General features: G+C 34.9%; 1 protein-coding gene across 1 annotated transcript in view; it reads left to right on the top strand.

The window, feature by feature from the left end:
- Positions 1–12,621, top strand: part of TET2 (tet methylcytosine dioxygenase 2) — a 133,798-nt gene that overhangs the window by 100,898 nt on the left and 20,279 nt on the right. The window contains exon 7 of the mRNA XM_069593577.1: positions 11,316–11,466. Coding sequence (XP_069449678.1) covers positions 11,316–11,466 — 151 coding nt within the window. The remainder of the gene's footprint in view (positions 1–11,315; positions 11,467–12,621) is intronic.

Raw genomic sequence — 12,621 nt, 5'->3', positions numbered from 1 at the left:
CTCAAACTTATGGTTGACTGCTTTGAAGTGCAGTGAAGTGAAAGTTGCTCAGTCATGTCCAACTCTTTGCAACTGCATGTCCATGAAACTCTCCAGGCCAGGATACTGGAACTGCTTGCCTCTCACTTCTCCAGGGGATCTTCCCAACATAGGGATCGAACCTAGGTCTCCCACATTGCGGGAGAGTTGAACCACAAGGAAAGCCCAAGAATACTAGAGTATATCCCTTCTCCAGCAGATCTTCCCAACCCAGGAATCAAACCGGGGTCTCCTTCATTGCTTTAGGTGTAAAGTAATATTCTATTTATCCTAACATCTCATGTTTCATCTTTTTAAAAAAAATTGATTTAGGTGCCTTTAATCAGAAAGAAGATGAACATTAAGACATCTTGAGCTGGTGTTGGTAATAACATTTTTCTCAGGAATTCAGTGACATTGCCTTGTGTTTGTAAAGCAGACCTCCTCTTACACTTGATGGCTGGAACTTCTAAACCACCAAAGATCTTGTGAAAATGACAGTTCTGTTTACATTTCTTAAAGTTTCTTGCAAACTATATTTCACATCCTTTGAAATTGATTTAATTTTTATAATACCTGTTATTTTTCCCATGAAGGCTTTTCTTTGATTCCTATAAATGCCATTGTGTCTGAAACAGAATTTATTTCTATATGTCAGATTTTATGTTAAAACTTTGCTAAATTACATTATTTTGCATTTGAAAATAATGAATGTTGATGGGGCTGGGGTCTAAGAAAAAACTGTAATTTGTTTCACTGGTCTAAATAGGAGGCAAGTACAAACCTATTAAAAGATGTGCTGCAAATATTAAGACATTTTAAAGGCCAGTCTGTATACTTTTGCTTAACTTGGTCTGGAATTTCAAAGTAAAGATGGGGAGTTATTTAGATGGTATTTTGGCTTTGGGCTACTCATACTTACAGCAGTCCCCCCAAAAAACAAAAAATATGCTTGAAGTACATGATTCAAATAGACACTTAACCAATGGCATACCATATATCACTCAGATACAGCTTATGAAGTTTCTCCTACCCTATAAAATTTTATTTCATATCTGGCAAAAGTTAAAATTATTATTATTTGCCAAGTATGAAGAATATTTATTTTCATGGTATGAGATTTTATTTTTATTGCAGCTTGTTTATTGTTTCTCTATCCTTAGGCCTTGAAAAACTCCTGGTAACAGGGTCAAAGGGCTTCCCTGGTGGCTCAGCAGGAAAAGAATCTGCCTGCAATGCAGGAGACATGGGTTTTATCCCTGGGTCGGGAAGATCCCCTGGAGGAGAAAATAGCAACCCACTCCAGTATTCTTGCCTGGAGAATCCTATGGACAGAGGAGCCTGGTGGGCTATAGTCCATGGGGTCAAGAAGAATCAGACACGACTGAAATAACTAAACAACAACAATGAAGGATAATCTCAAACTGGGGCTGCTGACTCATTTTAATGTTCAAAGCTATGTGACTCTCATCACTGAATTGTTATAAATCCCAGTGCCCGCGTGCACCGTAACCACCCACTGTGAGTCCAGAAACAACTCTGAGAGCATCTTCCAGTGGGAAAATCAGAATGAATTTTTACATTTCCTTTGAGCCAAGCCATTTGTTCCTCCTTTAAAGATCTCCCTTTGAGATGTCCATTTTATGGACTAAGCCTAATCAGTATTTTTTTGGCAAGTAGGGGTTGTGGGACTGCTATCTGTCATTATAAGAAAGTCAAAGCCAGAACTGTCTCTGCCATGCTAGGTGATATTAAACTTTTAAAGAAACTGTATATTATAAAAAATTTTCCAATATACATAAATGGAGAGTACAGGATAATGAATCCCCAGGAACTCATCACACAGCCTCAATATTTATCAACATTTTGCCAATACTATTACATATATCCTCCTTGCCACACTTTCTAACCCCACCCCTGCCACTGTTTTAAAGCAAAACAGATGTCATATCATCTCAGCTACATTCACTCTGATGTATAGCGCTAACAGATAAGGACTTTTTGTTTTAAACAAAACCTAGTCACAGTGGCATTATCCTTCATTTCAAAATTGGGTGGTTCTTGAATATCATTTAATGTTCAGACCACATTTAAAATTCCCTAACTGGATCCTATTTCCAATATACACAGAGAGTGAAAAAACACTGAAAAAAAGAAAGTCTGTATCTTGCATTTGATTGAGACTTTTCAGTAGGCCCTAGTTCAAGCCTGTCGTCTAACATAATTATTGATAAAACTTCCTTTTATTTTCAAAAGTGTCCCAGTTTGTAAGATAAAGTATATGATTCACAAGCTTCTTGTGAATAGTTTCCCCTCTTTTTAAGGACTTTGTTAGACTGTATGATTTTGATTTGCTTTGTAAAATTTCCCACACTCTGGATTTGACTGTGCACACTTGCTTAACTTGTTCCTCTGCCACTAATATCATTTAGACAGTGGTAGTTAGAGACTTAAATACGTATATATACATGTACATTAGCAGAATGCTTCATAAGTGGTCATGAAATAATCTTACTTCTTTAGACCCATCATGAGAGACATATCTGCTTTGTTCCATTTCTAGTGATATTATCAGTGTTCATTTCAGAAGTTATTAGCTTGATCCACCCATCATAAAGTTTCCTAGAAAACTTTCACTTAACAGCTTAGCACATCCATCGATGATTATTACCTGTTTATATTAGTTTGCAAATTGAAATGTTTCTTATTTTTTAATGTTGTACAAATTTGTTTGTTGTATACATTTAAATTATTTTGCTAGTTTTCTATTCTTGCATAAGTTTGAATAGCTGATCTAGTTTCTAGCTTACATTTCTTTTCTTTTTTATAGTTAGAAGTCCAAAGAGGTTGAAGCATTTTAAAAATATGTTGCACAGGCAAATATTTTTACTACAGTTTCTCTGATTTGTTATTTAACAATTAGCCAAATTTTGAGTCATGTTGAAATGAGGCTACAATGTGAAAATTCTAACTGTAATTGAAAGGCCTCTGTCGAAAGAAATGTGCCTTTTTAGTATCCACTTCATGTAGGAAATCACCTTGAAGTCACTTTGTTATGTAGTGACCTTTTAAAATTTAGATATAATTCACACACTATAAAATTCACCCTTTTAGTATACAATACAGTACATTAGTGTATTCATGAAGCTGTGCAACATTTTTGTCACGCCCAAATATAAACCTCATAGCCATTGGTTAGTCACTTTCCATTCTTCTCTCCCCTAAATGACAACTACTGATCAACTTTCCGTCTCTATAAATTTGCCTCCTCTGGGCATTTCATATTAATAGAATCATATAATATTTAACCTGTCTGTCTGGCCTTTTCCACTTAGCATAATGTGTGGTCTTTAAATTTTTTTTTTAATGTTTAGCAGAGTATAGTTGGTTTACAATGTTGTCTTAGTTTCAGGTATCCAGCATAGTGATTCACTTGTACATATATTCACTCTTTTTCAGATTCTTCTCCCATATAGATTGTTGCAGGATACTGAACTGTTTCCTGTGCTTTGCTGGTCTTCTGTATATAGTAGTGTGTGTATGTTAATCCCAAGCTCCTTTGTTTTGTAAATCATTTTTTAAAACTTAGATTCCGCATGACTGATATCATGTGATATTTGGCTTTCTCTGACTGACTTCACTTAGTATGATAATCTCCAGGTCCATCCATGTTGCTGCAGATGGCATTATTTCATTCTTTTCTATAGCCAAGTGATACTCCATTGTGTGTATATATATATATATACACACATATATATATACACATATATATACACACATATATATATACACACACACACACACACACACACACATATATATATATATATATCACATTCATTCTTCTGTCGATGGACAGTGAGGTTGCTTCCATGTTTTGGCTATTGTAAATAGTGTTGCAGTAAACATCAGGGTGCATATATCTTTTCAAATTCTAGTTTTCTCCAGATACATGCCCAGGAATGGGATTGCTGGATCATATGGTAGTTCCATTTTTAGTTTTTTAAGGAACTTCCATACTATTCTGTCTAATGGCTGTACCAATTTATATTTCCCACAAACAGTGTAGAAGCGTTCCGTTTTCTCCAAACCCTCTCCAGCGTTTACTGTTTATAGATTTTTTGATAACGGCCATTGTGACTGGTGCAAGGTTATTGCTCATTGTCGTTTTGACTTGCATTTCTCTAATAATTAGCGATGTTGAGCATCTTTCATGTGCTTTTTGGCCATCTGTATGTCTTTGGAGAAATGTCTATTTAGATCTTCTGCCCATTTTTTGATTTTTTTAAAATATAGAACTACATGAACTGTTTGTATATTAGAAATTAATCCCTTGTCAGTCACTTTTTTTTTGTAAATATTTTCCCCCATTCTGTGGGTTATCTTTTCATTTTGTTTATGGTTTCCTTTGCTGTACAGAAGATTTTAAGTTTAATTAGGTCGCATTTGTTTTTTTGTTTTTATTTTCACTAGGAGGTGGATCAAAAAAGGCTATTGCTGCAAAATTTTTGTTAGAGTATTCTGCCTGTATTTTCCTCTAAGAGTTTTTAGTGTTCAGCTTTACATTTAAGTCTTTAATCCATTTCAAAGTTTATTTTTGTGTATGTTTTCAGAGAGTGTTCTAATTTCATTCTTTTATATGTGGCCGTCCAGTTTTCCCAGCCCCACTTATTGAAGAGACTGTCTTTTCTCCACTGTATATTCTTGCCTCCTTAGCCATAGATTAATTGAGCATAGATGTGTGGCTTTATTTCTGTTCCATTGATCTGTCAATATATTTCTGTTTTTGCACCAGTACCAAACTGTTTTGATAACTGTGACTTTATAGAATAGTCTGAAGTCAGGGAGCCTGATTCCTCCAGCTTTATTTTTCTTTCTCAGGCTTGCTTTGGCTATTCAGGGTCTTTTGTGTATCCATACAAATTAAATATTTTTTTATTCTAGTTCTGTGAAAAATGCCACTGGCAATTTGATAGGGATTGCATTGAATCTGTATATTGCCTTGGGTAGTATAGTCATTTTGATAATATTGATTCTTCTAATCCAAGAACATATCTTGGAAGATGTCTTGGTATATCTTTCCATGTTTGTCATCTTCGCTTTCTTTCGTCAGTGTCTGATAGTTTTCAGAGTACAGGTCTTTTGGCTCTTTAGGTAGGATTTTATTCTTATATCTTATAATGTTTTAAAGGTTTGACTTTGTCATCACAGTAATCAGTACTTTATTTCTTTTTTATGACTGAATAGTATTCCATTGTGTATATATACCACATTTTCTCTATTTATCAGTTCATAGACATTTTGGTTATTTCTACTTTTTGGCTGCTAAAAATATCTGTGTACATGTGTTTGTATAGACATATATTTTCACTTCTCTTGGGTATATACCTAGGAATGGCATTGATAGTCATTTGGTAATGCTGTTTAACTTTCTGAGGAGCTGCCAGACTTTTCCAAAACAGCTGCACCACTCTTCATGCTTAGCAACAAAACAGAGGTTCTTATGTTTCTGCATTTTAATCAAAAGTATTTATTGTCTGCCTTTTTCATTATAACCTTTTCAGCGGGTATAATGTGTATCTCATGGTTTTGATTTGCATTTCCCTATGAGTAATGATGGGGCTGCTCTGTGGCTCAGATGGTAAAGCATCTGCCTGCAATGCAGGAGACCCGGGTTCGATTCCTGGGTTGGGAAGATCCCCTGGAGAAGGAAATGGTAATCCACTCCAGCACTCTTGCCTGGAAAATCCCATGGATGGAGGAGCCTGATAGGCTACAGCCATGGGGTCGCAAAGAGTCGGACACGACTGAGTGACTTCACTTCACTTCACATGAGTAATGGTGTTAGTCATTATTTCATTTCCTATTGGCTATTCCTCTCTATCTTGTTTGAAGAAATCTTTACTTAAATCTTTGCTCAGTTTTTAATTGTTCTGGATACTAGAACTCATCAGATATATGGTTTGCAGATATTTTCTCATTCTGTAGGTTATCTCTTCATTTGATGATATCCTTGAAGCACAGTTTTTTATTTTGATGAAATCAATTTGTCTTTTTAAATTAATTGCTTATACTTTTAGTGTCATATCTAAGAAATCATTGTATAATCCAAGGTCTTGAAGATTTACACCAGTGTTTTCTTCCCAGGGTATTATAGTTCTAGCTCTTACATTTGAGTCTTTTGATCACTGTTAAGTTATCATGTGAGATAAGAAGTCAACTTCATTCTTTTGCATGTGACTATCCAGTTGTCTCAGCACCATTTGTTGAAGAGACTGTGTTTTCCATATTGAATTTCTTGTCATTCCTGTTGAAAACTAATTGACAAAGATGTATGGGTCATTTCAGGACTTTCCTATTTCATTAATTTATATGCCTGTCCTTATACCAATACTTCATGGCATTGACTGCCGTAGTTGTTGTGATAAGTTTTGAAATTGGGTGTGTAAATCTCTGTTTTCCTTTTATAGGATGGTTTTGGCTATTTTGTGTCCTTTTCAGGTCTCTATGAATTTTAGGATCAACTTATTAATCTCCCCATCTGGGATTTTGACAGAGGTTCTATTGATATCTTAACAATATTACATCTTCCTATTTATTAGACAGTATGTCCTTACATTTATTTAGGTTTTTAATTTTTTTCAATGATGTTTTGTAGTTTGCAGTGTACAAGTACTACACTTCTTTTGTCAAATTCCTAAATAATTTATTATTTTTGATACTATAAGTGGAATTATTTTGATTTCAGTTTTGAATTGTTCATTGCTAGTATACACTTACACGATTGGTTTTTATATATTAACCTTGTATCCTGAAAACTTATTAAACTAGTTGATTAGTATTAATTTTTTTTAGTGGATTCCTTAGGATTTATACATACAAAAATCTTGTCATCTACGAATAGAGATAATTTCTTCATTGCCAATCTGAGTGTCTTTACTTTTTTTTTTCTTAACACTTTTGCATTATTTCCCAGGCTAGAACATATAGTAGATTGTGAACAGAACTGGCAAAAGCAAACATCTATGTTTTATCCCTGATTTTAAGAGGAAAACTTTTAGTTTTTCACTATTTAGTATGACGTTAAATGTAGGGTTTTTGTAAATGTTCTTTGTCAGATTAAGGAAGATTTTTTTCTGTTCTTAGGTTGAACATTTTTATCATAAAAGGATGTTGGACTTTTCTCAGATGCTTTTTCTGAATTTCATTTTGTTAATGTAGCATTTAATATTGATTTTTTTTTTTTTTTTTTTTTTGGTACACTGGACCAACACTGCATTTCTGGGATAGTTATTACTTGGCTATAGTGTATACTTTTTGTGTATGTTGTTGGATTCTGTTTGCTGGTGTTTTATTGAGGATTTTTTCATCTATATTCATAAGATATTGGTCTATAGTTTTCTTTTGATGTCTTTGTTTTATGGTTTCAGGGTAATACTAGATTCCTAGGATACATTGGGAAGGGTTCTCTCATATTATTTGGAAGAATTTGTAAAGGATTGGGGCTAGTTCTTTAAATGTAACAGGAAAATCATGTACTCCTGGGTTTATCCTTGCGGGCAGTTTTTTGATTATTGATTCAGTCTTTTTGTTATAGATATATTCAGATTTCTATTTCATCAGTTTCAGTAGTTTGTGCTTCCTGGAACTTTTGTCCATTTCATCTATGTTATCTAATTTGTTAATAGATCATTTTTATAGTATTCTCTTATAATGCTTTTAATAAGGTCATTGGTAATATCCTCTTTTTGATTTCTAATTTTAGTAATTTGGGTCTTCTCTCTTTTTCTTGGTCAGTCTAGCTAGTTTTGTCTACCAAGACCTCAGACAGCTACAGTGTTCAACAACTGCCTCTGACTATTGTCAACAAATACCTCCAGTGGGGAAAAGGCTGTATACAATAGGTGAGCTCCAGGTCAGATCAAATAAAGAAAGCCTTGTTGGTGAGGTCTTCTAAAGAGCTACCAAATAGGTAAAATAGTGACATTTCTCCAAGAGCAGGGCTTTGGAGGATATCCAGCCTAATTCTGGAGTAACAATTCTAATGTGACAATATTGTTACTTTAGGTATATTCAGTGTGAAGATATAGAAATTTTTTTAGAAAGAGAAATTTTGAACTTTTTAACCCATGAATTCATACTATTTCCTATTCATAGGATTACAGGATCTTTACTTATCTTTAGACTTCTTTCATCTTATGCTGAAATTCTTAATTGACGTTAACAATGATTTCTTCATGTCAGAACATACATAAGTAACTTCAAAGTAATATTGTTACTACAAATAAGACTGTTGTTGTCCAGTGAGGTCAAGAGAACAATACATAAATGAAAGATGCAACCATCCACTTGTCCACATGTATCCAGAGTAAATGAAGTCATTATCTCAGAAGTATCTGCTCTCCAACTGCAGCGTTGTTTACTATAACCAAGGTGTGGAGACAACCTAAGACTCCATTAATGGATAAATGGATAAAGATGTGGTTTGTGTACACACACACACACACACACACACACACACACGAATACTATTCAGCTTTTAAAAAAGGAAATCCTGTCATTTTTGAAACGTGGATGAACTTGGAGGGTATTAACTGACTGAAATAAGCCATATGGAAAAAGACAAATACTAATGGTATCAATTATCCATGGAGTCAAAAACAAACAAATAAAAATCAAACTCATTAAAACAGAGTAGCATAGTGGTTGTGAGAGGCTATGGCCTGAAGGAAATAGGGAGAGATTGGTAAAGTATATATGTATATAATCATCTTTCATTATAAAATAAGATCTGAGGCTCTAATGTATAACATGGTAACTATGGTTGATAACACCTTATAACTGAAATTTGCTAAAAGGGTCATACTTAAATGTTCTTTGCAAGAAAAAAAAAAGATAAATTTGTGAGGTGACAGATATGTTAACTAACTTCATGGGAAAATCCTTGCATAATATATGCTTATATCAAATCATCACATTGTATACTTTAAATATTTACAATTTCATTTTTCAATTATACCTCAGTACAGCTAGGAAAAAAATACCTATTAATACAGTTTTCCTTCTGGCTTGTTTTATCTTGTTTTAAATTTTTGATTTCTTTGCTTGGTCGCCTGTTTATTGCCCTTAGGATATAGCTGACTTGGTCTGTAAAGCCACAGTACTATATTTTAGCCAAAAACTAGAAGGCACTCAAAGGCCCGTCTGTGTTGGGATGGTTAATTTGTGGCATATTTATACAACTGAAAACTGTATGCATGTAAATATAGTAAAACTACACGTAACAATACAGTTGTAACATCCAAGAAATGTTGAAGAAAAGACACAGATAAGCTTATACTAAATAATTGCATGTACCTGTGTATGTTATATATGTATGTGTATAATATACATACACACATTTCTGTTTTTATACCACAGGATAATACAGCATACTACATGTAGTGTCAGTTCAGTTCAGTCTCTCAGTTGTGTCTGACTCTTTGCGACCCCATGGGCTGCAGCACTCCAGGCTTTCCTGTCCATCACCAACTCCCAGAGCTTACTCAAAGTCATGTCCATCGAGTCAGTGATGCCATCCAACCATCTCATCCTCTGTCATCGCCTTCTCCTCCCACCTCCAATCTTTACCAGCATCAGGGACTTTTCAGATGAGTCAGTTCTTCGAATCAGGTGGCCAAAGTACTGGAGTTTCTGCTTCAGCATCAGTCCTTCCAATGAATATTCAGGACTGATTTCCTTTAGAATGGACTGGTTGACTCTCCTTGCAGTCCAAGGGACTCTCAAGAGTCTTCTCCAACACCATAGTTCAAAAGCAGCAATTCTTCAACGCTCAGGTTTCTTTATAGTCCAACTCTCACATCCATGTATGACTACTGGAAAAACCATAGCTTTGACCACATGGACCTTTGTTGATGAAGTAATGTCTCTGCTTCTTAATATGCTATCTAGGTTGGTCGTAGCTTTTCTTCCACAGAGTAAGTGTCTTTTAATTTCATGGCTGCAGTCACTATCTGCAGTGATTTTGGAGTCCCCAAAAATAATGTCTGTCACTCTTTCCATTGTTTCCCTATTTGCCATGAAATGATGGGACTGAATGTTGAGTTTTAAGCCAACTTTTTCACTCTTCCTCTTTCACGTTTATCAAGAGGCTCTTTAGTTCTTCACTTTCTGCCGTAAGGGTGGTGTCATCTGCATATCTGAGGTTATTGATAATTCTCCCAACAGTCTTGATTCCAGCTTGTGCTTCATCCAGCCTGGCATTTCACATTATGTACTCTGCATATAAGTTGAATAAGCAGGGTGACAGTATACGGTCTTGATGTTCTCCTTTCCCGATTTGGAACCAGTCTGTTGTTTCATGGTCAGTTCTAACTGTTGCTTCTTGACCTGCATACAGATTTCTCAGGACGGTAGGTAAGGTGGTCTGGTATTCCCATCTCTTTCAGAATTTTTTACAGTTTGTTGTGATCCACACAGTCAAAGGCTTTGCCATAGTCAGTAAAGCAGAAGTAGATGTTTTTCTGGAACTCTCTTGCTTTTTCGATGCTCTAACGGATGTTGGCAATTTGATCTCTGGTTCCTCTGCCTTTTCTTTACGTGTAGTATAAAAATAGTCAAAACTACACAAAGATTTAGACACAATTGAGTGACTAAGCACAATGGACATAATAGTGTATATATAGTATAAAGGGTTTCCCTCGTGCTTCAGTGGTAAAGAATTTGCCTGCCAATGCAGGAGACTCAGATTCGATCCCTGCATCAGGAAGATCCCCTGGAGAAGGAAATGGCAACCTACTCCAGTATTCTTACCTGGAGAATCTCATGGACAAAGGAGCCTGGCGGGCTACAGTCCATGGAATCGCAACGAGTCGGACATGCCTGAGTGTATGGGCCCAGGCAGAGGCACACATATAGTGTAAAGATAGGCAAAACTCATCTCTTGTGATAGAAGTTACTGTTAGGAGGACAGTGCCTGAAAGGATGGGGTTTTGAAGGCGCAAGTGGATGTTTTGTTTCTTAGTTTAAGTGCCACATGGGTATGTTTCATTTGTGAGTGATTGCAAGCTATAAAATCATGTGTACTTTTCTCCAGTTTATAGTGCAATAAAATGTTTGTTTAAATGGTCTTTTTGAGTCAGTTGAAATAGTTCTTTTCTCATTTGATTGTGGCACAGCTTAATATAGAGTTTTAAAATTAATTTGCACCCATTTTGGAATGTAGATACCCAGAATATGAGATTGATGGCCCAGTCAGTGCTACCCATAGTCCTGAACTTGGTTCTTTGCTTTCTCAGGAGAACCTGTGCCTGTCAGGGGCTGGACCCAGACACCTGTGGTGCCTCCTTTTCTTTTGGTTGTTCATGGAGCATGTACTACAATGGATGTAAGTTTGCCAGAAGCAAGATCCCAAGAAAATTTAAGCTGCTTGGGGATGACCCAAAAGAGGTTTGTTTACTTCCTGATGTATAATCTGTTTATTTTTTATGGAGAATTGGTGAACACAGATGAAATGAATAATATGATATGCTCTGCTAAACTCTCATTAGCAGAGAGAATTTCCCATCTCAAAGATGGATCAATAAAATTTTGGCCAAACTGTAGACACACATAATAATATTTTATAAAATTTATGCATGATAACAACCATGTGATACCAAAGTAATAGGGTTTGAGCAACACAAACTCTTTATGCTTATGTCTTTTTATTCTTTGTCTTTTATATTAATTTGAGTTTTACACAGCTGTCATTTCCATATTAAAATTATTAATACTTGACTATTAAAACTTTCATCTTTTAAACCTGAATTATAGAAGCCATGTTTGTGACGGCCACATTCATAAAAGACCATTTCTATTCACCTTTTCAGCCCATGAGATGTGATGATTTAATGTTACTATAATAAGTGCATTCAAGTAACTAAAACATACTTAGATTTTAATATAAAAGTGTAGTTGAAATAAACGAACTCTGATTTCTCATTGACATCACTGGGTTTGTCCTTTCTCTGGACTATCAATTTCTCGAAATATAACTTGTAAACTGGTATGAAATTTAACAACTTTTGGGTAGCTTGTGTTCTAGGGTATGTTAACTGAATAATTGGAAAACCTCAGTATGTTTAGTGTTTAAATATGATAAAATTTTTAGTGAATCTGTACACAGTATAGTTTTCTTTCAAATTTTAGATGCAATTGAAATAGATATCTATACTATTGATGTAATAATTTTTACACATCCCTCTAATTGAAAAATGTGTTATCTCTATTATTTGTAATAATAATGGTAATCGGAAATTTAATAAAGTGCCAAAGCTCTTCAAGTCACAATAAAATTTTTTCATAGAATCATAATATTTTAATAAGCTGTATTAATGTGTTAGATGTCCTCTTTTCATAAAGAAAAACATCCAACTCTTTAATAAACCTAATGAATAGCAAATTTGCCTGCTGCCTTCCACTTTAATTTTTCACACTGGAGAGCTTTTTCACCACTACTTCATAAATATTTATTCCTGTGTTTCATGTAAACCAAATCCAAGGGATGGCTAGTAACATCCTCTGTCTGTCAGACAGGAGGGCTTCAGTCAGAAATCTCCTCAC

The sequence above is a fragment of the Ovis canadensis genome, chromosome 6, assembly GCF_042477335.2.
Source record: "Ovis canadensis isolate MfBH-ARS-UI-01 breed Bighorn chromosome 6, ARS-UI_OviCan_v2, whole genome shotgun sequence".
NCBI lineage: Eukaryota > Metazoa > Chordata > Mammalia > Artiodactyla > Bovidae > Ovis > Ovis canadensis.
Note: the sequence above shows the minus strand (reverse complement) of the source record. Positions and strands in the feature narration are given on the sequence as shown.